The sequence below is a fragment of the Octodon degus genome, unplaced genomic scaffold, assembly GCF_000260255.1.
Source record: "Octodon degus isolate 3935 unplaced genomic scaffold, OctDeg1.0 scaffold00100, whole genome shotgun sequence".
Taxonomy (NCBI): domain Eukaryota; kingdom Metazoa; phylum Chordata; class Mammalia; order Rodentia; family Octodontidae; genus Octodon; species Octodon degus.
The window spans coordinates 3,689,083-3,705,939 of record NW_004524676.1 but is presented as its reverse complement, the minus strand read 5'-3'; the positions used below and the strand labels follow the sequence as shown (position 1 = coordinate 3,705,939).

The following is a 16,857-nucleotide window of genomic DNA, read 5'->3' as shown; positions in this document are numbered from 1 at the left end:
AGGGTCTGATATTCTGGGAATGATCCCCATCAGCGCCTCTAAACATAAATAAATCTGCCTCCAGAATGGATAAAATGAAGTGTTATTTTTATAAAATAGAGCCCTATTCAACTATAAAGAATGACACACTTGAGATTTTATAGCAAATGAATTCAACTTGAGACCATATTCCTTAGTCAAATAAATCAGACTCACATGTGTAAACATCCTATTGTCTCCCTGGTGTGCGAAACTGGAAGAGTACATAAGTTCTAAAATGTCCAATAGGTTATTGTTAAATGGGAAGAGATTGTTAAAAAGAACAAAGGGACTAGGACGGGGAAAGAGAAAAGGAAGGAAGAGAATAGAGAAAAAATGCAAGTGAGTTGTACTAATTATGTTAGTTATAGCCCTAGTTCACAGAAAAGAAGGTCTGTGCTTCTGTCAACTGGAGAACTTTTATGCCCAGATCTTGTACTCTGAGTAACTATTTTAAAAATAATAACATATGATGTCTTAACTATTGATATTCTCCTATAGTCTTGTTATTAAAATTTGTTTCACCTTTTTAATAAAAAAAAAAAAATCTGCCTCCAATTCCAGGTGTCATTTCGGTGTCTCTGCTTGCTGCTGCACCGTGACACGGAACTGTCCTTGTCAAACACTGCCCAGCCGATGTGTTCTAATCAGCTGTCTGCTACCTACTACCACTGCAGCAAATGAATCCAAATCAATCAGATATTGACGTCAAATGTGTCCGTACCTGCTATGTCAAGCCATGGATATGATTTTTAAATCTTCCTATTTCCCTTAATAAAAAAAAAGGCAATGTATGTTAGCAGGTGATGCAGGTTGTTAAAGGCATCACCCATAGGGAGAAACACAAAACCTGAATCTATATAATTGCTTGCTGTCACCTTTACAAAAAAAGTAAGACCTGGCTGGAAAATAATCAGCCTTGAAAACTAGGAATCAAAAACTGCCAACCCTGATCAGCCAATCCTTGCCTTAAGTACCTTCCAGAGTAGCCACGAAACAAGAGAATAGTGATGGCAGGTAACTGTCAGGTCTCCGAACTAGACCCCCACCCAGCCAGGACAGAAAAGCTCTCCAAGCAGATCCCCTTCATGCATGCAGCGTTCGGCGGGAAGCCCGCTGCCTCTGGCAGTTTCCCTCACGCAGCTCCAGCAGCCAGCAGCTGCTCCGCACAGCTCTGCCTGCAAAGTCCGATTCCATGAAAAACCACAGGAGATGCTGTCCCTGGCGGCGCCCCTGTACAACACCCAACACCGCCTTGTCTACGACCAAGCCCTTTGCCCTCCACTCAGAGACCCAACATTCTTTTCCTCCTCAGCAATGGACCCCTCCCCTTCCTAAACTCACCTGTAAAACACATTCTCGTCCCTTGCTTGGGGCGGATGGTCTTTTAGCCCTTGGCCTGGCCACACCTAATCGGCAATAAAGCCCTCCCACATGGCTTAAACTCTGCCTATCTCAGTGTTCTCAACTGCACCTTGGTTTACCCTAACAGTAACTCAGAGATAGGCTGATGGGAGGTGGCCCTTTTGATCTCTAGCTTTCAAGGCTGATTATTTTTCAGCTAAGTTTTGTTTTTGAGGAAACATGGTAGCTTAGGCAGAAGTGCCCTGTGGCGGTCAGCACCAGTGTCTGGTTCTTCCCATTGCCCGTATTTGGTATGACTGTACTCATGTGTCTCAGCCTCTTTTTGCTTCAGTGGTCCACGTAATTAGTTCTAATCAAAGAGTTGCGTGCATCCGTGAGATACATCACTTCCAGGAAGAACACTTAATTGCTTCTCTGAGAAAAGAGCAGGCAAGAGCACACGGCAGCCCCCCACATTACAGCTGTCACTTCAGTCTTAATCCCACAGGGAGAACAACTAAGATTTGTTGTGAGCCACTGAGATTTATGGATTGGTTACTGAGGTACGATCCTGACTACTTTATTTTTAAGAGTGTGTTATTGGTGTTGCTCTGATTGTAATTCTGAGACACCCCAGTGATTTTTCACGTGGAGTCCATAACTCCTCATATCATACATAAAATTTAGGAACCTGGGAGAAGAGTGTTCATTCAATTGTCCAGAACTGTTGACTTTACAACTATCTTTTGGCAACCCCTAAATAATCCATGAGTTTAGTCTAGAACCACAACCCTGAAAGGGACCTCATAGTCTTGGATTCTTGCCTTGGCTTTGCTACACACCATCCCTGGCTGACAGGCTGTGACAAAAGATGCCCAAGCCCTGCTCCCCAAATGTGAGATCTGAAGTTCAACTAGAACGTGGGGCCTCAAGCAGATGCTCAAAACATGCTTTTAAAAAAGGCAATTGGGTGACTCCTAGAGAAATCGCCACTGTCAGTGATTCTCTGCTTCTGAGAAATGGATATTATGAACTTCTAAGAACCTTTTCAAAGCTGGAAGTTCTTAGGCGATAAGTGAATTCTCAGAAAGGCGTTTAGCAAAGAACGTACAAGTCTAGCTTCTGTTCCGGCTTAGCATACCATCTTTCCATGAATCTCCCCTAAGCTGCCTTTCTTTCAGATGATGTAGGAACTTGGTAAAGCCACCTTCTCCAGACACTTATTTAAAGCTGAAGTCCCTGCTCATCTCGATCCTTCCTGCTGAGCTCGGTATTAACACATGAGGACACATTCAGTGCTTCTGTAAGACCTTGTCCATAAAAACCCGTTCACTTGGCAATTTCATCTACATCGATATACTCAATTAAGATGCATCTACAGTACTGACGACATATCTCTGTGTAGTCACTCATAACATTTTATTATCAGTGACTTATTTTGGATACTTAACTCTAAGTTCGTATATCAAAATTTGCTAAAAAAAAATAAACTGCTTTAATAAAAAATTTAATTACCACAACAGTGGCTATAATACATATATGCATGTATGTATATTATGTATAAAAGCATATTATATATGATGTTCTCTAATATATTATAAATAATATATTATGTATATACAGACAATAGCATATAGACAGTCCATAAGCAACCAATCTATTAATTTTTTGCTCAAATAAAAGAGTATGAGATGCGATCTATATTTTGTATATGTGAGATACACGAGGATACAGAGGACATAAGCTTCCTTGTTACGGCATGTGATGCTGAGCAATTTATGGCTTACAATGTAGTACCTGGGAACCACTGCCCTGATTCTTAAAAATACATATATCAGAGAAAAAGAATAAATTTTTTTTTACAAGAATTTACAAAAATCTAACGTCCTCTTTTGTTTCTTCATATTTGTTAAAACGTTTATTGCTGTTACTGAGAAAGACATAAAGTGGTAAGGATTTTAAAAATTCATTAAGGTTATTTAATGGTCTTTTAAATTTTATTTATTGATTGATTGGACAGAGGGACTCACTATGCAGCCCAGCCTCATAGTGATTCTCCTGTCTCAGCCTCCACCGCTAGGGTCACAGGAGTGCACCACCACACCCAGGTTTCCGGGGCCAGCACAACATGCTGTACCAGGGATCAAACTCGGGTCCTTGCCCTTGCCAGGCAGGCACTCAGACTGCTGAGCTACCGCCCCAGCCCTTAATATGTTGATTAAATCAGAATTAGCTTTTTAGTGTCCTGTTTCTAAAGAATTTGAGTATTGCAAATACGCTCTTCCAAGTTCGATAATTCCTTGTCTTGTGGCAGTTATTTAATTATGTTATTCCCATCTGCTTCTCCAGAAAGAAAGAAAAGAAGAAATAGAGTGTCGGGGTGCCCTGGTGACTACCTAGAAGACGCAGCCGCAGACAGAAGTAATGGGCTCCCACATGCCTCCCTTCCCGGGGAGCATACGGGCCGCTCAAGCCCACCGCGACAACAGCGTCGTCCCCCTCACTGCTGCTGGAGGGGGAAGAGACTGGAGCCGCCGCTCACCCAGCAGCCAGAATAGGCTCGCAGCTGTGCCACAGGTGATGCTGCCCTGCCAGGAAAATACCTGAAGAATGAAATACTGTGTCGACAGAAGGGTCTCTTGCTTTTCCCAGTAACTCAAGATCAACTATGAGACTGAGTACAAATAGGATAATTTGTCAGAGAAATGACAGGTCCTCAGAAGGTGCAAGGCCATCTCTTAATAATTGGTTAAGTTGCATGATACAACCTCAAGCAAGCCTCAAATGTCAGGCTATGATATGCATCCATTTTCCATGCTGGAAAGTAATCAGTCCCACATGTTCACCATGGGAAGCTGCAGCCGGGACAGGGAGCACCGAGCACGGCCGAGCCCTAGGGAGAGACACACATGCACGCCCAGGCACCGCCCCGCCTACAGTTGCTTGCGTGATAACATCTGTAACACCGTCCAATTGTCCCTCGTTAAATCCACAGAAATGAACAAATAATCTTTTAGTACCCTAATATCTGCAAGATTTTCTTTTCTGAACTCTACTAAAATATTAGACTTTTGTGTTTTCTTTTCACTGAAACAAAATAAAATAAAGAACAGCTTATATACTTTCCTAAGGATGAGTTTCAATAGCATTTGAGCCAGGTGTCGTATATTCCATGTCCAAGTTTCACATAATACATAAAATATTTTTAAGATATATATTATGCATTATGTAGCATCCACAGGAAACTCATATGCAGTGAAGACCTACTGGTGCCAGGTGCTCATTTGGATTTTTTTTATTGAAATGGGTAATAATTAATATAACAGCATGATGTCAGATTCTTGCCACAGATTTGATACATGGGGCAGTGCTTGTAGCTCAGCGATCCGGTGCTTGCCTCGCTTGTACAAAGCACACAAGAAGAAAATTCACATTATTTAATTATATTAGCCAAAGGACTTACTGTTACTGTTTTTTTAAAGGACTTATTGTTGTCATAGTGGTTAATGCTTATTGAGAGGTAAAATAGTGAGAAACTGAAACGTATTTTCTTCTGTTGTCCTAGTAGCAACTGACATTTGTGAGGAGCCCATTATGGCATAAGCATCAGAACAGCTGCTTTGCACACCCTGCTTTCCTGCTCTTAATACTAAGGGGGTGCTGACACCCCACTGCCCAGCTGAGGAAACTGGGGGTCAGCGAGGGAAATCACCCTAAGCTTGTAGAGTTAAAGGTGTCAAAACAAAAGGTAGCGCTGTTTCCATCACACTACAGCGGCTGCCATGCAAAACAAAGCTCCAGGCAACTGAGATTTTCAGCCACCCTCAGGTCAGTTTGTTCCTCCACTTTACGAGCACACGTTTCATAAGACTAATACTGACGACGGCGACGTCTAGAATAGTGACAGCAATGACAATATCATAGTAAGTTCCCAGTTGCGGGAAGTGAGGAGACTCAGCTCTTCCAAATGATTTTCACCAGTTAAAAGGAAGCTAACTTCGAGGTATGCTGCTTCCTGGATTAAAATTTCTCTGCTGTACAAGCTGACAAAATACTTAATGAAGAATTTAGAGTTAACCTTGACGATGACTAACGATCCCAGAGCATCTCAAATTTGCCAAGTCAAGGTTGATTTCTGGCAGATTATGATGCCGTTTCACAGTCCAGGAAGGAGGCAGCACTGATCGCGTTTTCCAATGATGTTTTAAAACTTCATCAATCCAGACAGCACTGACTGAACATATGATAATTTGAATATACTATGTTATTTTTACCTTTATACCATCAAAACAAAATAAGGTAAAACTGGTACTATTGAAAGCGACATACTAAACCCTATTTCTGATTTTCTTGGACAAGTCTGTCTCCCCTCCCTTCTCCTGTCTTCTTCTCTTCCTCTCCTCCGCCCTCCCTCTTCGTCCTTCCCCTCCCCCCTCGCTCCTCCCCTCTCCCCCAGTGGCCCACTGCTTGGATGGTCTTCATCATCGACCTAGCGTTCTGCCCCCACCAGCCCATTCTCCACAGCGGGCCTTGCCCCTTATCCCAGCCTTAGTAATTAATGATGCTGTTATTGTGAATTAGTTGAACAAGCAAGTCAATGGTCAGCCTAATGAAGAGTGAAGCCAACAAATTAGTTCAAGCACCACTGCAACAGAATCTGCATTCAGCCTCGTGTGCGCAGCCCAATGGCGGTTCTGCACCTTAGGAGCAGCACACGGACACCGTGGGTCTTCACCGCAGCAACGTTCATCTCTGTCCTGCTACTGGGGCAGTGGTGACTGTGTGTCAACACCATACAACTACTCCACAAATCTGAGGAATTACTGTGTGTCAGCTTTAACAGCAAGAGAAAAAGGAGAAAAGTTCAGGTAAGGGATCTGAAAACATTGCTAAAGATTTCAAGAAGTGAGAACTTAGACAAAGTTTTTTAAAAAAAAAAAAAAAAAAGCACTGCCCTGAGCTCACCCTGAATTTTCCCATTAAAAGGTAATTCAGCAGCCCAGGGAGAAGTGGTGAAAGCTCCACTTCTGTTAATAGAAACTGGAGCTATGAGTCAGAAGGCATCTTCTGATATGCTGCGTGACACACAGGTGGACTCAATCTTCCAGAAATGGGGATAAACACACGAGCTTCTGAGGCCGAGACTCAGGTCAGCTGTGTGCCTCGACTCTCAAAGACTCATTCGATCTCGAGCGGTGTCAGCCAGCCCTGCACGGCGAGGCCCATCTCCCTCTGCTTTGCCTTTTCATCCTTGGATCAGAAGCATGTACTTCAGATCTTAGAAAAGGCCCACACCAACATTTCTCTCCTACCACCTGCACGTCCAGTTGTCTGTGTCAATAAGGGAAGTCACCACACGAAGCCACATGAATCCTCCGTATTATTCAAATTTATCAGAAAGGAAGCAGGAGGGTGAGACAAAACTATTCTCGTTACACCCGCCAGCAAATTCATACCTTCATTTCACTGGGGTCATAAATACAAACACCAACACACCACATACTGTCAAAATCATTGGTGCCACTTTATCCTAGTTCTCAAGTTCTTTCTCTGTAATACCATATATTAATGTGGCATCAATTAATATTTGCAAAAATTCTTTGGAAAAACTTAGTACAAGAATGACAAAATGTCCCTGGGGTGCCGTGCCAGCCCCACCCCCGGGGTGTGCTGAGACAGCGACTGAGACTGGGCATGGTGGCTGGGAGTGGTGGCACACGCCTGTAATCCCAGCTCTTGGGAAGCTGTAAACAGGCAGGTCACTGGAGTCCAATCTACATAGTGAGACCCTGTAGACCCTTACTGAAACACACACACACAATAAAAAAAAAAAAAAAGAATGATAAAATGGTCTAGTGATTAACACAAGGAAACATCAGCCTAACTATGGCAGAGTTTTTGGAAACTTATTCGACTTCACAGATGAATTTTTCTGTGTCTGATTTCCTCATTGCTAAGCACAGTAGTTACCACTGTCATGCTGGAATAAGTCTCTAAACACGTAAGTGCACGCACGAGAGTGTGTATATATACTGCTCTTTAAGCTTGTACCAGAATATAACGTAAGGGTCAAGGACATCTCAAAATAGGGTTATTGTATAGCTTGACATTGGGGTTTCTTGGAAGGCAGCGATGCTCACCACTATCCCACCAACGCTAGCATTGGGGTTCCTTCAAAAAGTTCCTTAACCCAAAAGAGATGCGTGATTGAGCAGTAACTTTAAGAAACTCAGAAAGGGAAAGGATCCCTTCTTGCAAGACCAGGACAAAAATCCTGGACTGAATCAATCAGCGCTGAAAACACGCCGTCTGCTGCCATCAAGTGGCTGGTTTCAGAATACGCGTAGGCTGGCCAGAGGACCTGCGCGCTTGTTTCACATCACCCAGGCTTCATCCCTTGGAAGATGAGGTTATCGGAAGAGACCAAGCAAGCCTTTCCTAAATGAAAGTTTTATATGACAGATGCTATAAAATTTACATTACAGGAAATCCTTCCTCAGAAAGACAACTTCAAAAAGTGTTTGAAGCCTGCCCAAACTGAAAATCCTGCCAAGCCCTTGGGGATCTCCTTGGTGTCTGGCCTGTAAAGTCCTCCACCTGGACTCTAGAACGCATCTACCTTCACGTCTACCAAACAGAGATAAATATATTGGCTTTAAGACACCTGCCTGAACACAAAAAGAATCAGAAAATTCATTTCAAATCATTGTTAACCAAGTCGAACTCCACTGTGGGAAAAATGGTTTCGTGTTTCTTCCCTATTAATGTCTCACTTCTTCAGGGTGTGTTGTGCTGTGTGAAAATCATACGGCAGCTACAACCTAACCCTCTTCTAAAACAGCGCAGTTGATTTGCTCCCTTTTGTAGCAGCAAGTATTTTCCCCTTTCTCTTCCAAGAAATAAACAGCACAATTAGGTGAAAATGGATACTTACTACTTTAAAAACAAAGCCAAAACTCTACTTTGTCAGGCCCAGCAGATTCTGCGGTAGTGCTGTCCACCTCAGAGTGCTGGCTCTTCAGATTGAAAGGCACATTACAGTGATTGTGGTGAAAAGAAAAAGCCTCCGACCAACCAAAGGGTGCAGACATCAAGGCAAAAAGGGAGCAAATGGCTCACCTTATTAAGAGAGTCTCCTAATTGTTCAGGAGCTCCAGGGAGATGCAAGAATCTGAAACAGGAAGAAATCTTGCAGTTTTTCTCAGACAATTCTGGCTTCTGCAACCTTCTGGGGGCTCGGCTGCACCCTGGGCTTCACGCTCCCAGCTTCACACACTGCCCTCTCGGGAGCACACTGCCTGGCCTCTCGGGCCTTCTTCTGAAATCTGGTGGAAGCCTTGCTGGCCTCTCAACTACTGCGTTCTGCATCCACTTAAAACCAGCACCACGTGGATGGCGCCAAAGCCTGCTGCCAGATGCAGCAGTAGCCAGGCCGCCTTCTCTCCAGGATGTAAGGGGCAAAGACTTGGACTCCTGAGCTGTGTGGAGCAAATTCTGAGACCAAACTTCATTAGGCCACCGCCACTCTGAGACACAGCACTCTAGTGCTCTCTTTTCAAGACAAAAAAATATTTGCCCTTGCAGTTCAGTGGCTGCAGAGGCTGGAGACCTGCTAGTCCTTGTGATGTCCTCGAGCCATCTTTCCTATTTTCTTGTTCCTTCTCAGCAACCAAGTTCTCCTCTGCTCCACGTTTCTAGTCTGAAACTATATCAGACCTTCCCCTGTAGTGAAACTCAAAACATTTCAAATCATTCTGCAGGCTCTTTGCTCTGTATTTTCAACACATATCTGCAGTTTTGAGCAATAGCCATTCCACTACAACAATACATTGCGTTGAATTTTCTTTTGCAAGAGTAATTAGTCCACTGCTCTTAAGCTCAATCCCGTGCGAAGTCTCTGAACAAGATCAAAATGCAAACGAATGTTCTGCCAGAGCACCGTCCAGAGTCCCATACCCAGTGAAGCCCTTGTTGCAAACTGAAACTGTCTGAGCGTGGTCTTCACCGGCTGCATTTTTATCAGCATTCTATTTTTCTGAGTTCTGACCAGGATGTCTCATCAAGTTCAGCTTACAGCATTCCAGGGCTGCTTCTTCAGCTGGTATCTCCGACCTCTCAAACTCCTCCCATAAGGCGATTCCACGGGCTTCTGAACCACATGCCCCATTAGTGTCCCCACAATAACCTCACTCTGGGTACCTAAATCTGTCTTAGCTACTTTTCTTGTTGCTGAGACAAAATGCTCAACACCCCTAAGTTAAAGGAGAAGAGGTTTATTTCAGCTCATGGTTCATAGAGGCTTCCATCCACAGGCATATGGCTCCGATTTAGGTGGCGGACCAGGGGAGAACACAGAGGAGAAGCAGTCCACGGCAAGCAGGCAAGAGTCAGCGAAGCAACAGCAGCAGGGCAAGCCCACCTTCCCGCCCTTTCTGTTTTGTCCAGGCTTTAAGACTACTGACTGGTTCCACCAAGGGTGCGGGCTTCCGTTATCCATACACAGAGCGATCTATCTCCACTGAGTGGACTCCTTGAGTACCACACACAGCCTTCGTCCCAGTACTGTCAGATGCCCTAGATCCAGTCAGCTCTGAAAAGCCCATCTATGAGTGCAAGGGACTCTGAGTGGACACCTAGACACAGCTACGACCAAGGCCACCCTACTTGACTCTTGCCAAGCCAGTTCTACCTGAGTCTGGTTGTGGTCGAAATAAACCTAGGGATTCTGCTCTCTGTAACAAAGAAACATGGGATTCCCACGTATCCTGAAACTTCATAGCCACTCACAACTCATTCTTGTCCTTCCCTCTGCCGGTGTGGACATGAGTCCTGAAATGCACGGACACAGGTCTAGCTATCTCTGGAAATTGCTGAAACACTTCTGGGAATGGTAAGACCCGATATTCCAAGGAAGATCCATAAACAAGAACTGATCTATGTCCTCAGTGCAAATCAGAGTCAGTATAAAGAACCATGTACTCCCAACAGAAACCCACCCAGCTGAGATATGTGTGTGCTCACTGTTCTTAAAACCCATCTGTTTCATCATTTTATGGAAGCAATGGCTCGGAGAACGTGTGTCCAGGAAGACCCCAGAAGTATAACTGATCCAATCACACAAAGAACTGGTTTCCCTCCAAGTTTATGTCTCTACTTTGAAGTGTTCAACAGTTCACATAATGTCTATCATAAAAGTCACATATTTTTCATAAATGATTTATTTTTTTATCCCTGAGACTGAATAATTTATCCATTGCTTTAGATTTTTTTTTTTTTAAAAAAGTAACAACTTTAAGACATTCTTTCAGGAAAAGAGATTTTTCCAGCTAAGACGAGACAAATTGCTGGAGTTTGTTACCTAAGAGCCTGTAATACTCTATTTAGGCTTTGAAGAAAACTATATAAAGATTTAAGATCCTACACCTAAATTGTAAACTAACCTATCTTGTAGTTCTTTCCATTTTAGAGTGCAGTTTGCATGCTCAGCACGTAGAGAAAGGCTAGTGGGCAATGGTGAGTAAGCGACAGCATGAGCCGTCTTCCAGGTCCACGCTGGCCTTTCGGTGTGCCCTGCTACTACAGCCCACTGTTCAGGAGTGCAACTCCTCTAGTATTGTCTGAAAAGGAGATTCACGCAGAACAGAACCTTGGGCGTGTAGCAGAATCTCTGGTACTCAGTTTCTTGAACTATAAAATGGAGATGATAAAAAAAAAAAAAAACCTATTGCCTAGGATTAGCATGAGATTTGTGACAGTTCATATCTCATACTAAGCACTTCATAACTGTTCTTACTAAGATTATTTTTATTATTAGCTGCTGAGTGTTTTAGTGAGCAGGAGATTATCTACTACCACACTCACCTTGCTGCTTTGAAATCTGCTTCTTACATGGAATAAGCATCTCCAGTTAACACAGACCTCAGTCACTCCATATAAAAATACAAATAAATCACATGAAAAGTGAACTCATGGGCAAAGAATATACTTCAAATACTACATATTAATCTACCAACAGCTTATAAAAATATAATTTTAGATGGGTCATCCCTTCCCTCTTGTCCCAGGACCCCGACAGTGCAAGACTTCCCAGAGAGCCCTTGCTGCGGCCCCCGTCTTTACCCACTCAGGCACTGCAGGCTCACAGGCTCAGCATACTCTGAGTAGCTCAGGAGAGAGTTCGTAACTCCACATCTACACAGACCCCATCTTAGTGGCAGCATCCTAAGTACCCAAAAATATTTACAAAAAAGAATAGCAAGGCCAGCGCATCTGATCTAAAAATCCCATTGTCAAATTTACCACTTGTTCTTATGGACTAAAGTATAAAACTTATGAAATAACTTTCTTTTTATTATTCATCTCTTTAATGAGGGGACAAAATTTTGAACATTGGTGGCCAAAATCTAGGTCTGACACCAAAACAGCTGCACACTCTAGAAAGGGACAATAATCCTCCTCATCCTCACAGTGACAAGGAGAGGTTATTACCCAGCATGCCCATCTATTGGAGAAGGCAGAACAAAGCCTTCAGTAACTATTTCACTGCACAACAAATATATAAGGTGGTTTATTGCGACCACTGACTGAGTTCTTAATGCTGTAGGCTTCGCCCATCTTTCTATGCTTCCCTCACCACGTACTGAGAGCCGGCCTAAAGGAAATGCTACTGAGAGACCAATTCTCACATGTTATTATAGAATCAAAGAAGTAGGTTAAATTTTTAAAAAATCTAAAGTCTACACATTAGCATACCTGCAAGCTATGATACTTTGATAAGTATGGATCACAAAGTAGCATTTAATTCAGGGCAGCTAACTTTTACACTGATCCATGTATAACAAAGGTATCTCAACTGAGACTACCAGAAAAGTAAAAATTAATGCTACCAATATCCAAATGCTTTTATTTCATGAAGCATGGTAGATCAATGGAACTGCCACCCCAGAGACTTTCCCCATAACCTTGATCTACTAATTAGATAATACAAACAAGTCAGCAAGCTTCCTGATTATTACACTTTCTGTTCTACAAGAGAATTAGCACTTGCCCTCAAACGACCCCACAGGAAAGTCCTAAAGTATAAGGAACAAAAATCTGAGTACCTCAAAATGCTATAGGCATCCTGCAATGAGATATGCCTTAAGTAAGAAAAGCACGGGGCTGGGGAAGTAGCTCAGTGGAATAAGTGCTTGCCTGGCAAGCACAAGGTACTGAGTTCAATCCCTGGTATCATAAAAAAAGAAAAAGAAAAGCTCACAAATTATCCCTATGTAGGGTAGAATATTTGTAAAGGAGATTTTCTTACTACACACCAAACAGTTCTGGTTATAGCCATGTTAGCTTCAAGTATAACACTCACCACAGAAGAAAAGGGAGAGATAACCTACCCCATGTTGCCATCCATCAGAAGAATTGTGTTGTATATGTGAGAGAAAATGAAGAGAAAGAGAATCGTGCTGAAGAACATTGTCATCCATGACCCGTGATCCTCTCGAAACATTTTTAACCGGAGCAACTGACCTGAAATACAAACATTATTAGAAGTCAGTGTCCAATGCAATCCAACATTCACACCTCTACGCTTTGTCTTAGTCAATCTCCATTTTCCTGCTGCATTCTGAGTCCTCTTCCACAGGTCTGTCTTCTGGGGGAAACCACTACACTACGTCTTCTTTGCGCTTCTGTAAATAAACGCTCCAGCCTAACACCCACAGCAGCCTCCTGTCACACGAGCTTGCTCATTGTTCTGGCGTGAAAGTAAGATGAACTAGAGTGGCACTACTTTCCATTCTTTTTCATAAATACATTTTTGGTTCATAATGAAAATACTGAAAGCAAGTGGTGACAAATGGCTTTGTCACAAGACACAGACGGGCCAGCCACGCTCCTAGCTAGCCTAGTCTGGACCTGTGAAGGCACAGACGAGCAAGTCGCGAAGGCCGGCACTGCTCCTGGTGGGACGCAACTTTCACCCTGAACGCTAACAATCACATTTCGCGTAGAAAATGCTAAAGTTAAAGGCAATGTTAAAATGCAAATGCTTTGATAAAAAACATTCCTTACTCTAAAAATTACTAGGATTAGAATTAATCCAGAGAAATATTTTAATTTTTAAAATTATTTATTTATCTTTTTATGTATTTGATACAGGTCTCGCTTTGCAGTTCAGATTCATAGTGATCCTCCTGTCTCAGCCTCCTCAGCGCTGGGATTACAGACTTGCACCACCACGCCCAGCACTGGGATTACAGACTTGCACCACCACGCCCAGTTTTGGTGCCCGGCATGGCGCACCCATGATTGTGGCACAGCACGCGGTACCAGGGATCGAACCTGGGTCCCTGTGCCGGCCCGGCAGGTGCTTAGACCACTGTGAGAGAAAATGGAGCTATCTCCCCAGCCCCCAAATACTTTGATTTTTGATAAAGGAAGGAAATGATGATATAAGGAAGATCTAGAATGAAACAGAATGAGGGAACGGGACGAGCTAGAAGAGACAAAGGAGAGGAGGAAATACTATGAGGGCAAAAAATTCAGGACATGTCACTCTGGCTTCTCCCAAGGCAAGTTTTCTCTAGTACGGCTATCTCCATCTCTGCATGTCTAAATAATAAGAAAAACAATATAGATGTAGGAACTACAATTAAGAGTAGAGCTAAAATTGTATAATAAAATTTTTCACTAGAGAAAGTATTACCATTTTAAGGATATAAAAGTTATGAAAAGCACATATGTATTTCCATCTGGAAATGGCCTCCCTGGGGATACATGGTCCATCTCCAGTAACTTCCTGAGCACAGGAAGCAATAGTCGTTTAGCTATCGGACTTTCCATTAGATTTCACTTTTACTTAAAGAGCACATTAGATGTCACTTGGACACCACGCTAACAGAAACATTATTCTAGCTAAAACTATAGATGAACCAAGACAAGGCAATTTGGGTGACATCACCTGGCTTTCTCGACCTGTGCAGAAGAACAAAAAAAGCAGACAGGACAGTCAGAGGAATGTGACTGTGTAACCCCCCCCAAAAAAAAAAAAAATTAGGAAACTCTACTAACACAAGCGCCACTAGAACCTCAAATGTCAAGATTATAGAACATGATTACTGGATTCAAGGAAGTATTTTGAAGATAATGATACACAGAGCTTTAACTATTCTTACTCTCTTATTCTTTTGTTATCCAATTTTGTTTGATTTTCACACAAAATTAAAACTAATTATGGAAATCCAGGGCCGTCTAAGCCTCCACATGACACACCGTCAGAAATCCTGGGATCAGTAGATAGTAAGCATGAAATGTTTGTGAGCAAAAATACGTGACATAAATACCTTAAAGCAAACTATAAAGAACAATTCATTCATTAAGTGAACAAATATTTAATGTGTGCCTATTACACACCAGACAAATTCTAGGAGGCGAATGTAACATCTGTGAGCAAAACAGGAGATAAGCAAGATACGGATCTAAATCAACCTTCATTTGGGTATCTAATAAAAAGGTTTTTTTTTTTTTTAGATTCATAGACACTGTCTGGGTTCCTTTAGCACTAAACCCAGACCTGCTTGTTTAGCTCAGTAGTTGATAATGAAGAACCACAAAGACTTGCAATTAAAGCTCCTCTAAGTCTAAATGTGAGTTTCTTTCGTAACTTGCACATGTCAAAAATTTTTCTAATTGGGTGTATTTTAAGAATCAAATAATGATTCTGGTGATTTAAAGTGCTCTGTGAATAAAACATTTGTGAATTAATTGTTCACTGGCTGAAATAACGCAAATGGAGTAGAAAGAGATGTGACAGTAGCTCTCATGTTGTCACTACCAAGCTCACGGTCTGGCACTAATTTCAGCCATTACAGTCATTAGAAAAAAAAAAAAAATGCCAGGTTAACATGGCTTGAAATTCACTGAAAAAGCACAAAATAGTAGTATAATATATTAACACTGGAACTGGTGAGACTTGATTATTGAGTTAAATCACATTGTAAAAATCCCCACAAGCCAAATTTCAGGCAAATCACGTTATGAGAAGGACCGTATAAGCTAAACCTCTAGGCTGACTCGGTGACAGGCCAGCGAGTGCTGCAACTCGCACACACAGACGGCCATCAGCTGACTGCTCTGACAAATGACCTTGCCACGCAGTCTAATCAAGCCAAGAGCCCTCGGGCTGGCTGACGGTGTCACGTGAAAACGCAGTCTCTGCCCTGTTAGATGACCGTACGTGTTGCTTGCCCAGGCCAGTGGTGGGTGACAACTATTACCACTGCAGAATTATCAACAGTGGCCCTCTCCTTTCCAAGGCCTCTGGGTTGGACGATAAGTTACAGCTGTCTCTCACTATCTGCAGAGTCAGCTCCCAACCCCTTCATGGGTGCCCAAGGTCATCAATACTGTCTCATATAAAATGGTACAGGGTGGTATAGAACACACCTACATCCTCCCATCCTCCCATAGTCTTTAAGTCATCCATAGATGACGTATACATTTAACAAAACATAAACACTACATAAAGACTGTAATGCCTATGAGACAGTGACCACTAAAACCCTGTACATTGTCAGTACAGACACAGTTTTTTTCAAATATTTTCAGTCCAGGGTTGATTGATCCTGTGGATATGGTACCTGTAGGTAAAGAGGACTCGTGGTATAAAGCATCTTCGTACGGTCACAGAATTCGGAATTTTATATCACTTTCCAGTAGATGAATATCAGGAGAAAACTTGGGTGAAAACAGTTTTTACAGATCAGTAGAAATAACAGGCATCTCTAAGAAAAAGGCACATTTCTGACCCGGCCAGAAACAATTTTCAATTTCACCACCTGTGATAGGTACAATTCTGACCCGGCAAGCTGAGAAAATACTAACATTGTACTCTCTGCTCTGCTTTGTAAACAGAAACTCAGAGTGAGATTAATTTAATTTAGAAGGAAAAATGTTGCATTACAGATAAGACCCCGATTAGGAAACAGAAAAGGACAAACGAAGGGCCGTTTCCTCAGGACGATACCAAGCATACTCAAGTTTTGCGCCCCGAGTCTCCGCGGAAGACTGGGCTCTTCCCATATAGAACAAAAAATGGCAACTGCAGGTATTTAAAGTTTGGGTAGTCAAAACTTCAAGTTAGCACAAGGGATTCTGCACACACCAGTGAGGATGTTTACTGCCACCAATAACAACAACAACAAAAACCAAAGCCAGTTTATATTACCATAAGCCTTTCTGTATTAGCTTTCTTAGTTTCTTTTTTCATGTTTATTCCCTAAGCAAAATGTAATCAATTTTCTACATATAATTAATTTTTTTAATGCAGTCTTTAGTTTCACAGGAGAGAAGCAAGGACTATAAGGCTGGACCCCGCGCATAGCCACCATCACCAGGCTTGACCCCAGCATCCCGCAGCAGCATTTCCTTTGGGCTGGCTTCCCATCCGAGCAGCCTTCTCCACACACACACATATGCACGTCCTCTGTGGTCTGTAACCTAGAG

At 42.5% G+C, this 16,857-nt stretch overlaps 1 protein-coding gene across 2 annotated transcripts in view; it reads right to left on the bottom strand.

The window, feature by feature from the left end:
- Tmem117 (transmembrane protein 117) overlaps positions 1-16,857 on the bottom strand; it is a 533,134-nt gene that overhangs the window by 429,463 nt on the left and 86,814 nt on the right. For both annotated transcript variants that reach the window (XM_023723617.1, XM_004638584.2), the window contains exon 3: positions 12,750-12,882. In XM_023723617.1, the coding sequence (XP_023579385.1) occupies positions 12,750-12,882 (133 nt within the window). The remainder of the gene's footprint in view (positions 1-12,749; positions 12,883-16,857) is intronic.